At 70.1% G+C, this 21,917-nt stretch overlaps 4 protein-coding genes across 4 annotated transcripts; 2 read left to right on the top strand and 2 right to left on the bottom strand.

Moving 5' to 3' along the window:
* Positions 1–693: 693 nt before the first annotated feature.
* Positions 694–1,813, bottom strand: GDPGP1 (GDP-D-glucose phosphorylase 1). The gene has a single exon (XM_065734346.1). It carries the CDS (start codon positions 1,795–1,797, stop codon positions 694–696), a length of 1,104 nt encoding a protein of 367 aa, XP_065590418.1. The 5' UTR covers positions 1,798–1,813.
* A 247-nt stretch (positions 1,814–2,060) lies between these two features.
* CIB1 (calcium and integrin binding 1) lies at positions 2,061–4,487 on the top strand. The gene is made up of 7 exons (XM_065734143.1): positions 2,061–2,141; positions 2,309–2,343; positions 2,693–2,795; positions 3,007–3,160; positions 3,370–3,485; positions 3,563–3,651; positions 3,828–4,487. The coding sequence occupies exons 1-7, from the start codon at positions 2,091–2,093 to the stop codon at positions 3,847–3,849; spliced, it is 570 nt and encodes a 189-aa protein (XP_065590215.1). The 5' UTR covers positions 2,061–2,090; the 3' UTR covers positions 3,850–4,487.
* A 1,018-nt stretch (positions 4,488–5,505) lies between these two features.
* Positions 5,506–12,713, bottom strand: SEMA4B (semaphorin 4B). The gene is made up of 14 exons (XM_065734142.1): positions 12,527–12,713; positions 10,027–10,187; positions 9,704–9,766; positions 9,514–9,612; positions 9,316–9,427; positions 9,061–9,177; positions 8,825–8,982; positions 8,209–8,390; positions 7,928–8,078; positions 7,615–7,825; positions 7,413–7,528; positions 7,023–7,186; positions 6,838–6,932; positions 5,506–6,758 (listed from the first exon to the last, which is right to left on the bottom strand). The coding sequence occupies exons 1-14, from the start codon at positions 12,627–12,629 to the stop codon at positions 6,013–6,015; spliced, it is 2,478 nt and encodes an 825-aa protein (XP_065590214.1). The 5' UTR covers positions 12,630–12,713; the 3' UTR covers positions 5,506–6,012.
* Positions 12,714–18,080: 5,367 nt separating this feature from the next.
* On the top strand, positions 18,081–21,219 carry IDH2 (isocitrate dehydrogenase (NADP(+)) 2). The gene is made up of 11 exons (XM_065734141.1): positions 18,081–18,220; positions 18,808–18,899; positions 19,094–19,259; positions 19,391–19,551; positions 19,617–19,760; positions 19,846–19,982; positions 20,072–20,223; positions 20,294–20,406; positions 20,481–20,578; positions 20,669–20,761; positions 20,879–21,219. Exons 1-11 carry the CDS (start codon positions 18,106–18,108, stop codon positions 20,964–20,966), a joined length of 1,359 nt encoding a protein of 452 aa, XP_065590213.1. The 5' UTR covers positions 18,081–18,105; the 3' UTR covers positions 20,967–21,219.
* Positions 21,220–21,917: the final 698 nt, after the last annotated feature.

Here is a 21,917-nt window from a genome sequence, read left to right as displayed (position 1 = left end):
TGAGGCGACCACACCACGTCCAAGGGCAGCAGGCAGGCAGGAGACAACTGCCTTCCGGCACACCTGTGTGTTACTCGTGCCCAGGAGCTGACTGCCACGTGGCACCCGTTGCTAACGCGGGCCCAGCGAGCCACGGGCGATGTGGCAAGTGGGACCCGACCCGCGGCACAGCCGGGGCAGCTCGCATTCCTCCTCGGGCTCAGAGCCGCCCGCCCCGGGCCTGAGGGGTGCAGGGCCCGGCCACCCCCGGCACAAACCCCCACAGCAGACACAGGAACACGGTGTGTGCACACAGACACGCTTTATGTGTGCAACGCGCTCCGGGCGGACAGCTCCCAACGGGCAGGGACGCGGACACGGACGCGGACACGCAGACGGGCTCAGGCCGAGGACCGCCTCCCCCCACAGCACTCGCCTGCACTTCCTCTGCTTCCTTCGCGGTCCCGGGCTGGAGATGGCAGCCCCATCCCCGTCCCCGGGAGCGACAGACCAGCTCGGAGCTGCGGTCCTCACGCCGCCGCCGTCGGCCTCCATGGCGCTGCTTGGGGCCACCGCCGTTCCCATGGCAACGGGACCACCGCCTCCACTCGACCATAGAGAGCACGGCACCACCAGCTAGAGCGGCTCCGGACCGGTGACGCGGCCGCAGCCGCCGCTCCCCGCGATTGGCTGGCAGCGTTCCCGCCGCGGCGCTCAGTCCTCCAGCAGCCGTAGCAGCTCGGCAGCGAGGCGGCGCAGGTCCGGCTCCGGGAGCAGGGGGCGGCGGATGGCGCGCAGCGCCTCGGCCTCGCGCAGCCCCTCGAAGGCCGCGGCTGCGGACAGGGGCAGGAGCCCGGCCAGCTCGCACAGCGCCACGTTGAAGGCCGCGCCGTGCTCGGCCTCGAAGCGCGGCCTCCGGGCCCACAGCAGCAGCCTCAGCCCCGCGCCGGGCCCGGGGCCGGCAGAACCCTCGGGAGGGGCACCCCGCGTCACAAACACGTTGTAGGCCAAGCCCAGGGCCAGCAGGTGGGCGGCCGCCCTGCACACGTCCCGGGCCAGCGTCTCCAGGCCGCCGCCCTCCGTGTAGAACAGCAGCGCCGGCGCCGGGGCCTCGCGCAGCAGGCTGAGCCCCCGCGCGGGGCAGAGCGGCTCGGCCGGCGCCGCCTCCACCAGCAGCGGGTGGGCCAGGTAGAAGCCGTGCATGTGCAGGTGGTTGACGGAGGCCGAGGCCCCCAGGCTGTTGAAGCCCACGCGGAAGCCGGGCTGGGCGCTGAGCAGCACGGCCTCCAGCCCTACGCGCAGCAGCTCCGGGGTGAGGACTTGCGGCAGGCACAGCGTGGGCTCCGGCAGCAGCAGCACGTGGCCGCGCTCCAGGGGGCTGACGTTGATCACCACCAGCACGTGGTCGGCGGATGCGCGGTCGCTCTCGGCCGAGGTCCTCCGGCGCAGGCGCAGCAGTTCCTCCCCAGGGCGGATCTGCGTGAAGTTGAACTGCTGGGGGTCGAAGGGCTGCGTCAGGCTGTGCACCGGCTGCGGCCGCCTGCGCTCGGTGCTGCGCTGCACGTTGAGCTGTGCCAGCAGGCGCATGGTGCCGGGCAGCACGCGGGTGGGCAGCTCCGCCAGGCGGTACCGGAACAGCCCCCGCTCCATGCGCTCCTGCCAGGCCCCCAGCAGCTCCCGGTCAAAGCGGGACAGCGCGGCGCCCGGCCAGGAGACGCCCTCCAGGATGAACTCATCCTCGCGGTACTCGAAGTCCTTGGGCTGAGGAGTGTCCTGCAGCCCCAGCTGCTCTTGGTCCTCACTGGTCCCCGCCGCCATGCTCGGTGCCACCGGGAACCTGACGGAGGGGAACGTGAGCACGAGTGGGCCAACCCCGCCCCCGGCGCTGCCCCCCCGTCCCCGACGTTCATCCCATCCCGCACTGCGCCCGATCCGTCCCAGGTCGCGCCGATCTCCCACCCAGCCACGCCACGCACCTGCCCTCCCAGCTCACGCCGCGGGTGCCGCGCAGGGCCGGGGCGGTGCTACGTGCAGCGCGAACCCGCCCCGGGGCGGGACGTTGTCACGGGAGAGGCGGAGTAACGCGCGAGGAGGAAGTGGTGCCCGACGCCATGGGGGGCTCCAGCAGCCTGCTGCCGCGAGAGGCGCTGGGGGAGTACCAGGTCGGGGGATGCCGGGTGGGGGGGACCGAGGGATCGGGGATGCAGGGTCCCGTGTGTGGGCGAGCTCCCGGATCGCGGGACACAGTGAGTGGGGGGAGTCCAGGGCTGTGGCCGGGGCGGAGTCGCTCCCCTCGGGGCACCCGGGGCTGACCGCACTCTCCCCGCAGGAGCTGACGTTTCTGAACAAGCAGGAGATTCTGCTGTAAGTGCCAGTGGGGGGGGGAAAGCTCTGTGGGAGGGGGCTCAGCCCTGGGCATTCTCCCCGCCCTGCGAGCACTGCTTACCCTGGGAGCTGCTCCCCGCGGGGGGGGGGGGGCCGGGCCGCGTTCGTGCCCCCGGGGTGCGAAGTGCGCGGGTGCGGCCCCGCCGGGCGGAGCAAGCGGCTCTGGGGCTCGGAGAGCGGCTCCGGACCGCTCCTGGACGGGGCGGGCGGCAGGGCCGGCCCCGCGCGGTGCTGCCTGGGGGTCCGCGCTGCCCCCCCCCCCCCTCCCCGCCCCAGGGCTGCCCCGCGCACTCCCGCACAGATCGGGCTTTGTTCTCGCCTCCTCAAGTGCCTACAAGAGGTTCAGTGAGCTGCTGCCAAAGGAGCAGAGGGAGAACGCCCGCTCCGTGCGCGTCCCCGCGAGTCAGATCCTGACGCTGCCGGAGCTGCGGGTACGGTACCCGGTGCTGGGAGCGCGCCGTGCTCACCGTGCGGCACTGGGGCAGTGCTTCACCCACGGATCTTTTCCTCCGTCCCGCACGGAGCGGCCCCAGGGCCCCGCTGTGCGATGGCACGGCCGCACCGGGGGGGTGGGGTCGGAGCGGAGCTCTGCTCCTCATGGGTCCGCACCGGCCCTGCCCTGAGCCTTCCCCGTCTTGGCAGGCAAACCCCTTCCGGCACCGGATCTGCCATGTGTTCTCCACCTCAGCGGATGAGGATGACAGCATGTCCTTTGAAGACTTCCTCGACATGCTGAGCGTCTTCAGTGACACTGCCACCTCAGATGTCAAATCCCACTACGCCTTCCGCATCTTTGGTAACCCTGGGTGTGATGCAGTGTCCTGGGATCCCAGCCAGTGGCTGGGGGCAGTTGGCAGGGGCTGGCAGTGCCTACTGTGCTTGCGGGGACACCCTCTGTACTTGGAGCTGCCATCCCCACGAGTTGACCCAGCCCCCTCTGAGCGTGGGTGCTTGTGACTTAAGTCACAGGGGCCCTACAGAAATGTAATATTTTTCTGCCCAAAGACTTTGACGACGATGGGACTCTGGATGGGAAGGATCTGGAGAAGGTGGTGAACTGCCTGACAGGGCAAGGCGAGGCACAGCTGAGTAGCACCGAGATGGAGCAGCTCATCCAGAACGTGAGGACCCGGGCTGGGCAGGGAGCACTGCGTGGTGCTGGCCCCAGGGAGCTCAGTGCTCACTGCCTCTCGTGCAGATCCTGGAGGAGTCTGACATTGACAAGGATGGCACCATCAACATCTCCGAGTTCCAGCATGTCATCTCCCGCTGCCCAGACTTTGTCAGGTACGCGGCCTCCAGCAGCACAGGGGGCCCCAGGGGTCAGCCCACCCTGCTGCTGTGCTGGCTTTGGGGCAGCACTTATCAGAGCAGCAAGGCACAGCACGTCCCCAGAGCACTGATTGCTCACAAACCACTTCTAATGCAGCAAGGAGGTGCAGAACGTGTTGTATCTCTTACAGCTCCTTCAAGATTGTCCTGTGAGGGCCCTGTGGCTCTTCTGCAGATCTGCTTTTCCAGCTGCCGCAGCTCTTTGTTATCTCAGATGTTCTCTCTTCTGGGGAGAGCAGCCAAGGCCCTGCTCCTCCCCAGCCCGGCAGCACTGCACCATGCTCTAGGGCAGGAGTCTGCTCCCCAGTGCCTGGTGGGCATCGGTGCAGGTGTCCTCACAGCCCCGTGGGGCTCCCTGCAGGCGGCAGCTTGGCTGTCCCAGCAGCAGATATTTTCACCCCTCACACGAGCACAGCTCTGCGTTGTGTCAGGGCAGGCACGGAGGTGTCACACTGCATCCAGCACAGCCCCTTCTCCGCCCACAGTGCCATACGTGCCTTCTGCTGCTCTTCCATGGGGCTTTCCTGCACCATGTGGAGCAGTCCAAGCAATAACCCACTAGCACTTTGGATGTGCCATCCCAGCAGTGCCGTCCCTTTGCTGCCCTGGGGCACAGGGGCTGCGCTCCTTGTTTCAGCACCAATACACTCAGGGTCTGTTCTCATTTTCCAGTTCTTTCCTCTCTGCCTTAGGCTCATGCTCAGCCACTGCTCTGCCTGGAGCAGGCAGGGCCTGGCCCCTTCCTTTGTGCTCCGGAGAGGACAAATAAAGGGCTCTGGTTTCACCCCCAACCTGGTCCTGCTGCCAGTGGCCTTTGTCTCACGCTGGGGGAGGGAGGAGCGGGGTGTGAGTGCTGCAGGACCGCTGCCAAGAGGGTGCTGGGGACGTGGCCCCCCGCCAGCCCCCTGCCCTCAGCCAGCTGCAGCTCCTGGGAACGGGGGGTCCCCGTTTGGCGGGGGGGAACAAGCTCGGTGCAGGACCCCTCCCTCCTTGGGAGAACCAGAGGCCGTTCCCAGCGCGCTCAGCAGGCACCGCACAAAGAGCTCTGCTCTCTAGCAGGAGGCACAAAGGGAAATCCAGGGCAAGCGAGCAGTACCTTTGCTGCGGGCAGCGCAAGGGCCCTTTGTGTCTGTTCATCCAGCGGGTTGGTGCTGGCTGCCTGCCGGAGCGGCTCTGTGCAGGGAGCCCGCGGCGTTCCCGAGCAGCGCTGGGGCGGCTGCAGTGCCCGGGGCCGCAGGGTCCCCCCGCAGTGCCGGATCCCCGGCCCCGGCTCGCAGCTGTTTCTCACGTCCCGGCCGCTCACCCCCAGCGGTGCGGGCCCTTCCAGCTCGCAGCCTGGAGGTGACGGTGCTATCTGCCCACCGCAGCCCGCGGGCCGTGTCTGCTGGCACGGCAGCAGCCGATGCCTCCGGTGGCTTTTTTGATGTCCCAGAACAGGCTGGGCAGGAAGTGTGGAACAGCGTCCTGGCAGCAGCGAGGCACTGCGGGTCCCAGGGAAGCCTGCCCCAGCACGCCGGCTTCGGTGCAGAGCTCACTGCTTCCCAGGCACGAGGCAGATAAGGAGCACCATGCCATGCTCCGGAGCTGCTGCCCTGCGTCACCACGCAGCTGGGACCTCCAACAGCAGAGCACTGCTGCAGACCTGCAGCGGGGTCCCGGGGATCCTGGCCTGGAGCTGGGTGCTGGCACGGCCACGCACACCTGGCCCACGGGAGCCAGCCCACAGGATGGGCCCAGCTCTGGGAAGGGGCCGTGGCCCCACATCTGAGGGCGCAGCAGCACACACACGTACAAAGGAGACACCTGGACTTTAGATAAAAACCACAGACGTTTCTGCACACGCACAGTGGGGACACGAGATACGCAGCACGGTGCTCCGTCCCGGCGCAGGGTGAGCGCCGCTGTCTGCTCCCTCCCCAGGACACAATTCACATTTTCAACGTATTAAAAACGAACCAAGCACAGACACACACCACATCCACGGGGCCACCACGCACCAGCACCACCCGGCCATACACACGGCTCCGGGCCCGCAGTGGGACGTCACAGTGAGTCGGGGCAGCGGGGGCTGCGGCCTCCCCCAGCCCTCTGCATAGACGGGGCTGCGCCGGCGCGGGGATGGGGACCGTCCGACCATCCCTGCACGGCATGCGGTGCCCTCTGCCAGCCCCATCCCGAGGCAGTGCCCAGGACCCCCAAGCAGGGCGGGCAGCACGGCGGGGCCGGGCTCCAGGCATGCACACACAGATGAACACCGATCCCAGCCGGCGAGGCTCAGCAGAGCAGAGCGGTGTGCGAGGGCTGGGCTCCGTCCGCTCACACCACCGAGTCCTGGATCTCGGAGCCCAGGCGCACGCGGGGTCTTTGGCAGGCAGGGGACACCTCCACAAAGCTGTCCCGCACGTGGAGGGGCCGCTTCTCCGACTCAGAGAAGGCACGCGTGGTGCCCGGCAGCTCGTGCACGGGGGTGCTGACGATGTAGTTGTCCTGCAGCGCCTGGTAGCCCTTGTGCTCGGGCGCCGTGTTGGGCAGGCTGCTGCCGTTCAGGGGCAGGCTCTCCACTGCTTTGCGGGGCGTCTTCTGCGGCCGGCCGGCGTCCCCGGGCTCCACCAGCGCCTTCACGCCGTCGCAGTGACGGTGCAGGAGGAAGAGGATCAGCACGAGCACGGCAGCAGCAAACAGCCCGCTCATCACCAGGAACTCTGTCCAGTACGTCTTGCCGTCCAGCCGCGCCGCGATGCTGCCCACGGCCGAGGTGCTCCTCGAGGTGCTGACGGTCTCTGGTGCGGTGAAGCCCCTCCCTCCGGGCTCCCGCACAGCCACGCAGTAGCTGGCCATCAGCTTGCGGAAGCCCTCCTCCAGCGACCAGCACTCGTAGGTGCCCGCGCGCTCAGGGCTGCCCACCAGGATGAGGGCCCCCTCGGGCAGCACCAGGTAGGAGGCGTTGACGGGGGTCCCGTTGTGCAGCCAGCGCCGCGATGCCAGGTTGGAGAGCAGCCGGCACGGCAGCGGCTGCACCGCGTTGGGTGGCAGCTGGATCCGCTGGCACGGGGTGCCCGAGGCTGTGGGACAGAAGCGGGGATGTCAGCGAGGCTGTGGGACCTGACGCCGTGGGTGCCAGGGGGACATGCAGGATCTCACCTGGGGGCAGCAGGACGCGGGGCCGGGGCTGGGACACGTTGCCTGGTTGGCACAGCCGCTCTGTCTCGGCGCCTTCGATGTCCTGGGCCCAGAGCCTGAGGCACAGAGGGAGGTCAGGGGTCTGGGGGCTGCAGGGGGGGTGCAGCACTGAGGAAGACGGAGCACTGGTGGGGTGCAGCACTTACTGGGGATGTGCCGGGGGGTGTGGGGCGATGCTGCGGCAGGCACCGTGGCTCCAGGCACAGAAGGGGTCCCGTGCCAGCACACACTCGCCGCAGCTCCGGTACAGACTGCAGTTGGAGAAGGGCACCTGAGCCACCGCCGTGTAGGAGGCCGCATAGACCAGGCCCTGTGGGGAGGAGGCACAGGAGTGTCAGTCACACAGCCCCGACAGCTGCGGTGGGGATGGACCCCGCGTGCCTGGACCCCTATGGGCTATACAACCCTGAGCTTGGAGTTGCAATTTCCGGCACAGTGCGACTCTGGCAAGGACAGGAAGGGAAGTCTCAACCCACCAGCAGGTCCACGTGCCACGCAGCCCCCCCCACCCCAGCCCCCCCGTGCTCTGCTCTTGCCTGCTCGTGGTCCAACAGCAGCTGCAGGATGGGCTGCCCAGTGGGGAAGAGGCGGATCTCCTCGATGATGTGCACCCGGTGGTTCACACGCACCGCCTTGTGCAAGCGGCCGTCGTCTGCAAACACAGCGACCGTGCTGAGCGGCGCTGGGGGCACACAGCACCCATCCCCCGACGCTGCCCAGCCCCCGGGCTGCACCCACCCGTGCCCAGGAAGAGGACGTCGTGGACGCCGCGCAGCCCCTGCACGCGGTGCACGCCGATCTGCTGGTAGCGCAGGCGGCTCTGCAGCAGCAGGGGTTGGCTGCGCACAGGGCTGTCCATCAGGAAGTGGTCTTTGACGAAGTTCAGCACACGGTCCGGCATCTGCAGGGACGAGTTGATCTTCAGGTGCCGCGTGTGGCTGGTGATGCACTGCGGAGAGAGCGGGGTTGGCCGGGGCCGCGTGCAGCCGTGCTCCCAGGGAGCCGGGCAGACCGAGGCAGCCCCGTCCCGCTCCCACCGCGCGGTGCGTACCGTGCCTGGCCGCGGCTCTGGGACCGGGCTGGTGTCGGTGTACCACTGCTGCGTCTCGCGGTTCACCTCCTTGTAGAGCCCACCAAAGGCCCTCTGCACACTGCGCATGGGGAAGGCGCACACCGCCGAGCTGCCTAGGCCGCCCTTGTTCCTGGTGGGGAGCACATGCACGGTCAAACACCATGGCTCTGCTGAGCCCCACGCGCCCCTGGGACCCCGAGGCACAGCCGGGACCCCCTGCACCGCCCCGGGCAGCAGCACCGGTCCCGTGCTGCGCTCACCACTGTGATGTGAAGACCCCATAGAAGAGCGTCTCCCTCCAGCGCTGCTCCCCGGGTGTGAGCACAAAGACATCCTGCAGCACGTTGAAGGGGAAGCCGTCCTCGGGGTGCGAGCAGAGCAGCTGTGCCTTCAGGAACGTCGTCCACCGCCGCTGCAGCACCCGCTCCCCACCCTGGTCCCCCTGTATGGGCACTGGGAGTCAGGGCACGGGCGAGGGCAGTGGGTCCCAGGAGCCCCTGAGATGCCCCCACCCCACATCAGTGAACAGCAGAGGGCTGCACCCACTCATGCAGCAGCAGCAGGGCCGTGGACAGAGCAGCCCAGTTTTGAGGAGGCACAGGCAAAGCTGCATTCCCAGGAGAATGGAAGTGCAGCACAGGAGGAGAATGGCTTTGTGGGCAGAGGAGGTGAGGAAGGGATGCTGCTGCCAACACCGGGGGTGGGCACTGCAGAGCTGTGAGTGCCCTAGAGGGGTCTCCCACAGGTTCCTCCCCAGGGCGTCTGGGAACCGGCACACAGAGATACGCGGGGCAGCCCCATGTCCTCCCACACTCTGGGGCTGAGTGACATCGTGGGTGCATTCCCCCCACCGTGTGCCCGCTGCCTACCACCCACCTTGCACACGCGTGCAATGCGCGACACAATGGTGTTCTCAAAGTAGTCAAACTCCTTGCCCGTCTCACTGAAGAAGAAGTAGACCTTGTCATCATCGCCGTCGGGGTTGCCGGCAGGCAGGCTCTCCTGCACGAAGGCTGAGCCCACGAACACCGGATCTGGGAGGACAGCAGTGTCAGCATCGCCCACCTCCGGCCCCGTGCCTCCCGCAGCCCACCACCCGGCCCAGCTCTCACCCTGCAGCCAGCTGAGAGAGTTCTCTGTCTTCAGGGAAATGCGGCTCTCCTGGCTGCGGTAGATGGTGGGCTCGTTGCCCTGGAAGTTGCTGACAGTCCCAGCATAGAGCTCTCCATCTGCCCAAGAGATGCTGCGCTGGGACCCGGCCCAGCCCCACAGCCCCACTCCCCCAGGGGTCCCACTCCCGCGGGGGTCCGCCTGCCGTGTCCACAGCCCCGCTGCTCCTCGTGGGGGACGCAGGGCGCGTGCCTTACCGACCATGACGGCGGTGGAGCGGTACTCGGGGTCGAAGGGGCAGCGTCCCTTCCCGTCCTCCAGCAGCACCCTCCCCGACGCGTCCCGCTCCAGGCTGAAGTGCTGCACGTTCTGTGAGGGGATGTGGCCGTGAGCTGGGGGAAGGCCTCGGTGCTCCCCGGGGACCCCGCAGGGCCCCCAGCCCGTCCCCAGCTCACGATGTAGGCGCAGGCGGGGCTGAAGGCACAGGTCCCGCAGGTGTACAGGTGGGTGCTGTTCAGCTGCAGCAGCATCTTGATGTAGTTGTGACAGTCCCTCTGCAGGGGACGGAGACACAGCTCAGCCACCCTGAGCACGGGCACCGGGCACTGCCCAGCCCAGGCACACATCCCAGGCAGAGGGGCTCACCTGGGGGTCCTTGCCCTTGAACACGCACTGCCTCTTCTTCTCCTCATCTGCACCCCAGGGCAGCTGCAGAGAAGGGACAGTCACTGAGAGCCCAATCAGCAGCTGCTCCCCGACGGCCCTCCACGATCCCAATATCAGAGGCTCCACTCGACCCCAGTGCGACGGACAGATGCCAGCAGCGGGCTCTGAGCACCCAATGCCAGCACTGCCTCTGCACTGCCCTGAGCGGCTGCGCAAAGCACTGCGACCCCACACCACAGCTGGGCTCCGTGTCCCCCGCCCTTGCCACGGACTCGTGGTGCTGGCAGCACACGTGGGCTCACCGTGCGGGCCAGCACACCGTGCTGGAAGTGGCTGGTGTTGACAGCAAAGAGCACTTCACGTGCTCCCAGGTACAGCGTGCCGCCGTCCGGGCTCAGCAGCAGTGCTGTGTAGTTGGAGACCTCGGGCACCTCGAAGCGCTGCACCACGCGCTCAGCAGAGTCTGCGGGGAACAGCGAGGGCTCAGCTCTGCACACAGCAGGTTGGCACTGAGCTGGGAAGCACGCAAGGAAGCGGGCGCTGCAGAGGGACCCGCTCCCCCTGGCCTTGGCCACCAGCATGGGCTGGGCTGGCTGTGCCCCAGCACCACCACAAACCACACACGGCCATAATAACACCCGAGGGCAGAATCTGCACTGCCACGGCATCCGGGGCCCTGGGACGACCCCAGGGCTCACAGCCCCGCTGCCCATCCCTGGGGACCCACGGAGCCGGGGGCAGAGCTCCCTGGCCGTGCCCCAGCAGCTCCTGCCAACCAGGGCAGGCAGAGCCCATCCCGTGTGGGAGGCCCAGACACGGAAGCCCTTCCTCTCAGCCCTCTGAATCAGAGCACCCAGCTGTGTCAGCGGGACACGTCGGGTTTACTCACACTGCCAACTCCCTCACCCCTGACCCACAGCTCACCGGGAAGCCCCGACCTGCCCGAAGCCCTGCCCGGTGTCAGCTGTGCCCGGTGCCAGCAGTACTGCTGGGGCAGCACCCTGCTCCTCTCCCTGCTCTCCCACTGTCACTGTGGGGAGCGCAGCAGTGATGCTGTCACGGCCCCACAGAACATGGCACTCCCAGTTCAGCTCCCTGCTGGCACCAGGCCTGCTGTGCCTGCAAGCACTCTGGGCTCCCCAGAAAGCACAGCACAGCACAGGGCCGTGTGGCACCGCCTCCCCCCCAGCAGCCTGGGCACAATCCAGGGCACCTGGCCCAGCACCTGCCCTAAGCCACTGCCTACCCTGCAGCACTGCAGCACAATAGGGGTGCACTTGGGGGCTGCATTCCCCCAAGGGCTGCCATGCCCGGGCACCAGGGTGATGCCGCTCATGGCAGGCTCAGCACACAAGGGCAGCGGGGCCCCTGCACCCCACAAAGCTCACCCAGCCCAGGAGCTCTGAAGCCTGTGCTGGCTGCCAGGGGGACCTGTTAGGACAAGACCTGCTTCTTCCAGACAAACCTGCTGGAGGCACATCCCGCCGCTCAAGGGGAGCAGCCCGCCTGCTCCTCCCCCTGCCAACCACAAGCCCCACACAGGAGCCACTGCCGGCTGCGCACTGCCAGCCCGCACCCCCCACCCTCTCCTCGGTGGGGCTGCATCCAGGTCAGGACCCCGAGGCTCTCTCCGTAGCTGTGAGCCCAGGCTGCAGCTTTTGCCCGAGCAGCAGCTGCAGGAGGGCAGAGCTGGGCCAGAACCGGTCTGTGCAGGCACAGTGTGGCACAGCACGGTGCTGAGCTGGCCTGTCCCGCTGCCTGCCATGGCTCCCATCCATCCCACCCCACTGAGCAGATCTCAGATCTGCTGGTGCCACTGCAGCCACGGCTGGCGGTCCCAGGAGCACGTGGCAAGGCCACGGCCACGTCAAAGAACCGCAGCGCGTGGAGCCAGGGAGTGTTCCTGTGCCAGAACCATCCTGACCCAAAGCCACCGCACCCTCTCAGCTGTCCCCAGCCACGAGACGGCACGGGACAGACACTGCTTGCAATGGCAGCTGGATTTGGACACCTCCTGGGAGCCCGACGAGCCTCACCACTTGTGGGCTGCCCACGCCACATCACAGCTGCAGTGCCAGGCAGTGCAGCCAGCCCAGCTGCCCCCAGCAGTGTCCCGATGCTGACCCCCGATGTCACTGCGGGCACACGGCCACAGGCAGCGGCCAGGAGTGGCCCTGCAGGGCGAGGGGGCTCTGCCTGCCAGGACCCCGCTCACTGTGGGCTGTCCATCTCTGGCAGCAGCGCCGAGCAGGACCTGGAGTCCCCGAGGCCGGGTATAGTAAGGGCCCGTTCAGACCACCGGCACTTGTGGTCGCGGGGGGGGGGGGTAATGCTGGCACCTACCCCGACTGCTGCAGTGGAACCGGAGCACGTGGACAGTCCCCCACGGCCGGCTCGCCCCCTCCTAAACCCCCACAGCCCCACACACGGGGACACAAACACAGCCCCGGCCGCTGCTCCCCGCTACCGGCACCCACGGAGCGGCGAGCCCCAGCTTGCCGGGCCGGCTGGGAGTGTTGTGCAGGCTCAGAGCCCCGCGGGCTGTCACAAGGCGTTTCCACACCGGAGCGGCGGGGCCAGCTCCGTCCCACGGTCGAAGGAGACCAACCCGCACCCCGCACCCCGCACCCCGCTTCAGAGGGCGAGGGCAGCCCGCACCCCCGGGCCGGCGGTACCGCGGGACGCGCGGGGCAGCGCCCGCCGTCGGGGCTCCCCCCTCCCCCTTTCCCCCTCCCTCCCCCCCCCCGACGTGCGCGGGGTCGAGCGGCCCCAAGCCCACCCCGCCCCATGGCGGACACTCACCGTAGGGCAGGCTGACCCGCGGCACGGGCTCCTCCGCCGCCGAGAGCAGCACCACCGCCAGCACCGAGTACGCCAGGACGGGCAGCGCCGGCCGCGGCACCATGGCGAGCCGAGCCGAGCCGAACCGAACCGGGCCGGGCCGGGCCGGGCCTCCGCCGCGTCCCGCGAAGCCGCCCCGGGCACTGCAGATCTGCGGGGAGAGAGGGGCTCAGCGGCGCTCGGCACAGCGCGGCTCCGCCCCCGGCCCCGCCCCGCCCCGACACGGGGCTCCGTGCCCGCCACGCGCGAGCACCGGCACGGGGCGTCGGGCCGCGCGGAACCGAGCCCGGGTGCCGAGCCGAGCCCGGTGCCTTCCGCCGAGACCGCCGCCCCCGTCCCGCCCCGACGGGACCGGAACCGGGGCAGCGCGGCCCGCCGGGGAGGGGGCACGAGGAGGGGTCCCGCCCACAGCCCCCGCTGCCGTGAGCTCCCCCGGCCGGCCTCGAGCAGCTGGCCGCAGCGAGGAGGGCCCGGCGCTCCCACGCGCCCGCAGCCGTCACGCAGGGCCGCCCCCGCGGCGTCCCGAGGCCGCCGGCAGAGCGCGGGGCGGGGGGGGATCGCCGCTGCTCACGGAGCCCTTCAGTGCGTTTCGCTCCGTCTGTGCCGCCCCACGGGCTGCGGGAGGAGCGCTCCGCCGCGCCCGCCGCTCCGCCCGGGGAACGACGGCAGCCCCGCAGCGGCCGTACCACACCACCCCACGGACAAAACTCGCGAGCGGCGGTGTCGGCGGCGGGCGGCATCCCGCAGCGCGGGGCAGGGTCTCGCCTCCCCATCGCTGTGTCCGTGGGGAACGGGCACGGCCCACGCAGGGTGCACGCGTGGTACCGCCGCTCGCAAATCTGTGCCGTGCGGGGCCGGGGGGTCCTCGCAGCTGCGCAGCGCACGCAGACCCTCCCGAGAACCGCCGCGCTCGTCCAGCGGTTGCCATAGCAATCGGTTATTAATGACAGCTGCTTGTTTTGCCATGGCAACGAGGGGAAAGGGGAAAGGGTCTCTCTCCTCAGCAGCCCTCCTGGGGCCGGGGCCGGGCTCGCCGCCCCCTCCCACGCTCAGGGTTCAGTTCCACGCTGCCCGTCCCGGCCCCGCATCCCTGGGCCGCCGCCACCTCGGCGAGTGAGCCCCCGCCGGAGGGTGCCCCGCGCCGCGCCGTGCCATACCGCGCTATACCGTGCCGTGCCGTGCTATACCGTGCTATACCGCTCCCTGCTCACCCGCGCTGCCCGCGGCGGTGGCCGTACCTGGCGCCCAGGGCCGGAGCAGCCGGGGCCGCTGCCTCGCTCCGCGCCCGGTTCCCCTCCCGCTCCCCTTCCTGGGCCCGGCCGGCTCCACCCCGCCGCCTTATCAGCACCCTTTGCCCGGGAAGTGCCACAGACGGGACGCGCTCTGCGTCACGGAGTGGGACAGCGTCACGCTGCATGGGGTGCGAGCGCGGCCGCTGCCCCCGCAGCGCTGTCCCACGGCGCCAAAGGGGACCACGCGGGGCTCTGCGGACCCGGACATCGCCCACGCGCGGCCCCCGCAGCGCGACGCCCACTGCCCCGGCGCGACGGCCCCCAGCGAGCGGCGAGCCCCGCGGGAAGGGCGGCCCGGGGCCGAGGGGCAGAGCGCCCGGGGCCGGCGGGGAGCGGGGCCGGAGCCTGCGCCTTTAAGCGCTGCTGGGCCGCCGCTGGCAGCCCTGCCTGTTTACGCCGAGCTCCCATTTATCTCCTCCGCCTGCCCACGCAGCGTGCCAGCGCGGGGGGCACCCGCGGCTCCGCGCCCCCTGCTCGGGCGTGCGCGTGCGCGTGCGCGTGTGCGTGTCCGTGCCTGCGCGCCGTGCCCACACCTGCCCGCACACGGCCGTGCCAACCCCAGCATCGGCCGCGGCGGTGGGGCCGGGGGTGCGGCTCGAGGTGCTGGGCGGGCACAGCCAAACCCGCGGCCCGGGCTCAGCTGCGGGCGGGGCCGCGGTGTTCGCACCGCGTTCCCACGCTGAATCCCTCCGCTCCGCTCCCTCGGCTCTGACCCCCGTGGAATCCGCCAGACGGCCTCGAGCCGCCCCCACGGGACCCCGCGCCGCCCCCTCGGCCGTGCACGCAGAGCGGGAGCGCGCAGCACGTGCACCTGCAGCCGCGCCGGGCGGTGCCGATGCCCGCACTGATGCTCCCGGCTCGGCTGCTCCGCAGGCGGCCCCGAGCCTGCGTCCCGTGGAAAAGGCTTTCCTCGGGCCCACAGCCGCGGCCACGCGTGGGGGGCACGGCAGCAACATACCCGCTCTGCTCTGCTGCACGCAGCTGGCAGTGGGGGGACGCCCCGCTTGGAACCAGCGCCCAACCTGCAGTGCGTGAGGCCCGGGGCCCCCCAGCAGCCCCCCGTCCCCGCCCTGCAGACGTTGGCCATGAACGCTGCTGACCCTGGAGCTGCACGGGGCGTTGCCCACGCGTTGGGCATCCCCAGCACAGGACGGGGCCGGAGCACCGCACATATGGGCCGGCCCAGAGCTCAGGCACTTCTGCATGGGGGATGCGGGAAGGAGGGGGTCCCCGTGCAGCGATGCGTGACCCCTTCCTCACCACCGTTGGCCCCGCAGAGCCCAAAGCGGCACCGCTCTCCTCGGCCCTGCTCCCCGCGGGCACGGCAGCGCCTTTCACCGGAGCGCTGCATGCAGGAGGGGGGGTCCTGGAGCCCAAGGGCACCGCAGGAGCACACGCTGAGACCCCACAACCTGCACTGCCCCGACCGTCCCGCACCCGAAGCCCCGAGGCTGCGGTGGCACTGAGCGCTGTCGGTGCGGTGTCAGTGCACACTCAGGACACGCAGCACGCGTGCAGCACGCAGACATCCCGCTCGGCACGCATTCATTCACACAGGTGGGACACACGATGCGCGTGTACATCCCACGCGTGACACAGTGCACGCACCTCCTCGCAGCCGACCCAGGCGCGGCCACAACGCTGTGTGCACACCTCCTCGTGCAGGCACCGTGTGTAACACGCCCCGACACGCGCGTAAACACGCGCACGGGAAGCACGCGGCCCACACCTGGAAACGCCCCAACGAGTGCGGCCCCACGCGGCGGAGCAGCAGCCCCCACCCGCAGCCTGAGTGCTCCCACACCGCGTGCACACAGACACGCGCACTGCACGCGTTGCACACACCGTTGCACACACGCAGGCCCTCTGCCACCCCCACGGCTCTTGCGGGCTCTGTGCAGCCGCTGCCACTGCGCACACGCAGCCGTGGGGACCCCATGCGAGCGCACGCGCCCCCCCCCCCCCGCCTTACACACCTCCTGTGCACGAGCACACACACACGCGCCCCCCCAGCCCGCTCACAGAAGTATATAAGCTGCCGCCCAGCGGGTGCACACACACGCACACACGCATCGCCCCGCACGCCTGCCGTGCACACTCACGCACGCACCGCCGCTTACCGGCTCGGGGCGCGGGACCCGCCTGCAGCGCGGGGCGGCTCCGGGTCTCCCCGCCCGGGGGGGCTGCGGGGCGGTGCCGGGCGGCTCCGACTGCTCCGCCCTCCGCCTGCAACAAAGGGCCGCCCCCCCCCCCCGGCTCTGCACCGCCCGCAGCGCCGCCTTCGCCCGCCCGGGTTCGGGGAGAGGGGGCGGCCCTGGGGTCGGGGTGTGCAGGAGCGTGGGGGGGGGGCGGGGGTGGTCCCGGTGCGGCGGTGCCGCTCCCCCCGCAGTGCTGCGTGTGAGCGGTTCCGGGGGTGTTTCCCAGGGAGGGGCTGCTCTCGGGTGGCCCCAGGGGCAGAGGTGCTGGTGATGCGTGGCGGGGACACGGACACCGGGGACTCGCGCGTGGCTGCGGGCGCTGCCGTGAGGCCCTGGTGGTGCCGCGTGGCTCAGAGCCTTCAGGGCCGCGCGTGGCTGCTGCGGTCCGCCCGGAGCCGCGTACAGCCCGAGGCCGCGGGGCGGGCGCTGTCGGTGAGCAGAGCCGCTGGAGTCCCTCTGAGCTGTAGTGGGTGCTTGGGGTGACCCAGCGCGGGGGTCCCGAGCACCGAGCCCCCACAGCCCCTGAGCAGAGCTGCGGCAACAGCCGAGCACCGAGCGCAGCCCTCCGGCCTCAGCCCCACTCCTCGGGGCTCCTCATCCTCCCCATTCCATTTACAGCTGTGCCCCGTCCCCAGGCGCTGCCACCCACCCCCCCTCCGTGCCCCCGACGCCACACACCTCCTCCAGCCCCTCGCTGATCCTTGCTGGGCCACTCAAACCACAGCTGTCAGACTCCTCTGGCGCTCATCGAGCCCCACGCAGGGCTGCAACGCGGCCCCGGCCCTCGGCCCACGCCGACCCCCCCGGGGCCACCCAGCTGCGTAGCGGTGCTCCGGGCTCCAGCCAACTGCGTTCTCCTTTGCTGGGAGGCCACCCTTCCTGGGACGGTGCCACACGGCCGCTCAGCAGCACGGCCGCGCTGCCCCGACCTCGTCCCTGCCACGAGGTCACTGACCGCAGGGCGGGAGGGTGGGGGGCAGCGCTGCGGCCGTGGGGTGGCCCCCAGATCCCTCCCGTGACGCCAACACCCTGCTATGGGGCGGCCCCACGCTGCGGCCGCGCGGCAGTGTGCAACGTGGGGGATGGAGGGGTACGTTGGGGTCCCGATCCCCCCGCGCCGCCCCCGCCAGGGCAGCCCCCCCCGCAGCTGGCACAGCAGCCCGCGCCTCTGGTTAATGTTAAAGCCAGGGGACGTCACGGCGCCGGGCTCTGCCTCCCCCGCCTCCTCCTCGCAGCCCCTCTGCTTGGGGCCGCCTGTTGTTCTGCTCCGCTTCCCAAAGTGGGACCTGCCCAGCCTTCGTGGCTAAAAAAAGCCGCAGAAGGACAGCGAACTGTCCACGCCCTGCGCAGCCCGGCCCTGGGCACCATGCGGGGCTGCCCCCGGGGCACGCGGCCCCTCGTGCCGGGGTCAGTCCGGACAGAGCTCCGCAGAGGGCAGCGGTGCCGCGTCCCGCTTGGTGCGGTGCCCGGCGTCACGCGCCGGACCGCTCACTTCTATGTAGGGAAAGCTCCGTGCCCTCTGTGGGCTGAGCTGGCAGCACGTCCCCCTCCCCCCGCTAAGAAGGGCACGGGGACACGCAGCGTGCCCGCTGCACCCTACATGCCACGCCGCCCCGTGCGGCCGGACTGCGCCGTGCCCCCCCGAGCATCGCGCGGAGCGGGAGGGGGATGCGCGCAGCCCGGGGGGGCCGTGGCACACACGGCACTCCGCTACCCCGTGAAAGCCGATCCCGGCCCGGTCACCTTGCGCTCTGGCACCGCTTGCGCCCTGCACGAAACACACCCCCCCGCACCCCGGGCTAACTCACGCCCTCAGGATTTCCACGGGGGAGGGGGGGGGGTTCCACTGGTGCACCCCAACGGGGCCGCGGGTGGGCTACGGGACGGGGGTGTGCAACGGCCTCGCTCCCCCCCTCCCCCCGTCCCGCGCGGGGCCCGACGCGGGGGTGCCGGGCGCAGACTTTTACGCACCGCCCCGGGGCGGAGCGAACCGCGTCCCCTCTCCGCCGCCGCCGCCGCCGCCGCCGCCGCCGCCCCGTCGCGCCGCGCCATGGCCGCCCGCTGCCTCCGCGCTGTCCCGGCGCTGAGCCGCTCCGCCGGGCTGTCCCGCTGCCCCCCCCCCGCCGCCTGCACCGCGCTGGGGCCCTCGGGGCAGCGGCGGCACTGTGAGTACGGTGACCTCGGGGGTCGCGGGGGGGTCCTTCGGGACGGGGAGGGCGCGGGGGGAGGGCTGCGGGGAGGGGACGCGGCGCGGTTCGGGGGGGGTTGGCGCGGTTCGGAGCGGTTCGGCCCCAGCCCCGTGTGCAGCCCCGCCCCCCCCCCCCCCCCCCGGCACTACGTAGCGACCCGGATTGAGGACGGGACGGGACGGCTGCACCCGGACCCGGTTCGGTTTGTGTCCCGACGGCCCCGACGGGTTGCACCGGGCCACGTCCCTCTCCCGCGTGGGGTTTTGCACTTCACGTTGCACCCGCGTCCTGCGCGGGGTTTGCACCCAGAGCCGCTCCGGTCCCGGCCCCACGCGGCTCGGGGTGCGTCCACCACGTTTGTGCCGCGGGTGGGGCGGACCACAGCGAGGGCCGGGCCGCAGCGCGGGGCACCCCAACCCGCGCCCGGAGCGGACCCTCTCAGCCGCAGTACCCCGGGGCGGGCGGGGGGGCTTTGTGCCCCAAGCCGTCGTGCCCACGGGAGCTTGCACCAAGCCCGGTCCCGGCCCCGCGCGCGGTGCCCCCGTGACGCCGCGCTGCCGCAGATGCCGACAGGCGGATCAAGGTGGCCAACCCGGTGGTGGAGATGGACGGCGACGAGATGACGCGCATCATCTGGGCCTTCATCAAGGAGAAGGTACGGGGCCGTGGGGCGCCCCGCAGGAAGCAGGTGGTGCGCGCTGCGTGGCTTCCGGCGCGGGGGGGGGGGATGGGGGGCCGGGTTTGGCTGTGCAGCGCTGCACAGTGCCGCTCCCGGGCGGCCCCGCTCTGACCCTCCCCCCTCTGACCCTCCCCCCTCTGACCCTCCCCCCTCTGACCCTCCCCCCTCAGCTGATCCTGCCCAACATGGACGTGCAGCTCAAGTATTTTGACCTGGGGCTGCCGCACCGGGACAAGACGGACGACCAGGTCACCATCGACTCTGCGCTGGCCACCCAGAAGTACAGCGTGGCCGTCAAGTGTGCCACCATCACGCCCGACGAGGCCAGGGTGGAAGGTGGGAGGGGGCCGGGGGGGCCGTGGGTCGGGCACTGTGCTGCTGGCACGGGGCTCTGGTGGCCGCCCACGGCACGAGGGGGCCGGGGGGCTGTGCTGTGCTGAGCGGTGCCTCACCGCTGCGCCTCGCAGAGTTCAAGCTGAAGAAGATGTGGAAGAGCCCCAATGGGACGATCCGGAACATCCTGGGCGGGACGGTGTTCCGGGAGCCCATCATCTGCAGGAACATCCCGCGCCTGGTGCCCGGCTGGACGCAGCCCATCACCATCGGCCGGCACGCCCACGGCGACCAGGTGAGCACGGCGGGGTGGGGGGCTTGCTGCCGCACGGCCCCGTGCTGACACCGCACCCCACGCAGTACAAAGCCACCGACTTCGTGGTGAACAAATCCGGGACCTTCAAGATGGTCTTCACCCCGAAGGATGGCAGCGGGGCGAAGGAGTGGGAGGTGTTCAACTTCCCCGGCGGCGGCGTGGGCATGGGCATGTACAACACGGACGAGGTACCGGGGGCTGTGGGGGGGGTCTGTGGGGCTGCCGGGGAGCCCGGGGGACCCCACTGAGCGTAGCACTGCGCGCCCTTCGCAGTCCATCTCGGGCTTTGCGCACAGCTGCTTCCAGTACTCCATCCAGAAGAAGTGGCCGCTGTACATGAGCACCAAGAACACCATCCTGAAGGCGTACGATGGGCGCTTCAAGGACATCTTCCAGGAGATCTTTGAGAAGTACGGACGTGCCGGGGCGGTGTGGGGCCGGGGTGGGCCGTGGGGCGGCACCCTGTGCCGGTGTGGGGCCGCTGACCGCTGCGCCGCAGGCACTACAAGACGGAGTTCGACAAGCTGAAGATCTGGTACGAGCACCGGCTCATCGACGACATGGTGGCTCAGGTGCTCAAGTCCTCGGGCGGCTTCGTGTGGGCGTGCAAGAACTACGACGGTGACGTGCAGTCGGACATCCTGGCCCAAGGTGACGCCGCAGGTCTGGGGCCGGGGGGGGGCTCCGTGCCCCCGCCCCCCCTGACCCCGTCCCGCTGCAGGATTCGGTTCGCTGGGGCTGATGACGTCGGTGCTGGTGTGCCCCGATGGGAAAACCATTGAGGCGGAGGCGGCGCACGGCACCGTCACACGGCACTACCGGGAGCACCAGAAGGTGGGTGTGCGCCCGGAGGGGTCCCCGTGTGGGGCGGCCCAGGGTGAGTGCTGAGTGGGGGGGTGTGCCCGCAGGGACGGCCCACCAGCACCAACCCCATCGCCAGCATCTTCGCCTGGACGCGCGGGCTGGAGCACCGGGGCAAGCTGGACAGCAACCCGGAGCTGATCAAGTGAGTGTGGGGGGGTGCTTGGAGGCCGCCCCGTGGGGCACACGGGGACCCACACTGGGCCGTGGCTGCTGCTGAGCACACTGCCCCCAGGTTCGCTCAGACGCTGGAGAAGGTCTGCGTGGAGACCGTGGAGAGCGGGACGATGACGAAGGACCTGGCGGGCTGCATCCACGGGCTGGCCAAGTACGTGTGGCCCGGGGGGGGGGAGCGGGCGGCTATCTAGGGCTCACACTGCGCCGGGCAGCGGCTGGGTCTGGGGGTGGGGGGGCCAGGTCCTCATTCCTTGCCCTCCTCCCACAGCGTGAAGCTGAACGAGCATTTTGTGAACACCACTGACTTCCTGGATGCCATCAAGAACAACCTGGACAGGGCTCTGGGCAAAAAGTAGAGGACCCCCCCGGGGCCGCCCGCCGTTACCTCACTGCTGACACCCGGCAGCGCCCGCGGCTCAGGAACCTTCCCCTCATTTTTATAACCCGTTTTCCTGCGCGTGTTTTTAAATCGTTTCTGGGGGGGGTTTGTAGGAAGGGGTGGGGGGGTGGGGGCTGCCCTTCACCATGCTGTAATTTATGTAACCTCTGACCTCGTGGTGCCAAACATTAAACACGTCCCGGCCCGCGGTGTGCGCGGGGCTCCGGGCAGCAGCTAAAGAATATTCATTTATTTAGAATTATTGCTGAACAACTCTTCCAACCGAGGAGACAGACAAAAATAAACACAGTAGGGCTTTGCACGGGGGGGGGGAGGGGGGGGCAGCCGCTCTGCAGACGCAGCATGGGGTGCACCCCGACAGCTCTCCGGCACAGCGCGGGGTGCGGTGCTTTTTGGTAATGGGACAGAGGTAGATGTGGGGATGTGGGGTGGGCATCGGGGGCTGTGCTGGGGGGGGCTGGGCTGGAGGAACCACAGCTATAGGGGTGCTGGTGGGGGGGGATGTCCAGCCGTGGGGGGGCTCCAGGTGCCACTGGCCGCATGCTGGGGCCCACACACGGCCGCCCCTTGGCTCCCGGTGCTTGCACCTTCCCTGGCAGCTGCAGCGTGTGCCACAGGGATGGGGCTGCAGCCTCCTGGGCTGGGGGGGTCATGCTGTGAGCAGAGGGCACCCCTGTAATCTGCTCCACCCCACGGGGCAGGGAGGAGGCACACGGTCCCCCCGGGGCTGCATTTCCAAGCCACGTTCCTTCGTGCGGCCCGCGCTGGAGATGCTCACGGGGTGGCAGCTGTGGCAGTGCTGCCCCTGTGGGCACGGGACCCCCGCCCGGCCCCGCTGCCCCACACAGCTCCACAGATCACACACGTTACACAGGTTTACAAAGAACATTGGTTGAAGGAAACTGAA

Source organism: Cyrtonyx montezumae, unplaced genomic scaffold, assembly GCF_038088225.1.
Source record: "Cyrtonyx montezumae isolate F1298 unplaced genomic scaffold, pur_monq_1.0 scaffold_17, whole genome shotgun sequence".
Taxonomy (NCBI): Eukaryota; Metazoa; Chordata; class Aves; order Galliformes; family Odontophoridae; genus Cyrtonyx; species Cyrtonyx montezumae.
Note: the sequence above shows the minus strand (reverse complement) of the source record. Positions and strands in the feature narration are given on the sequence as shown.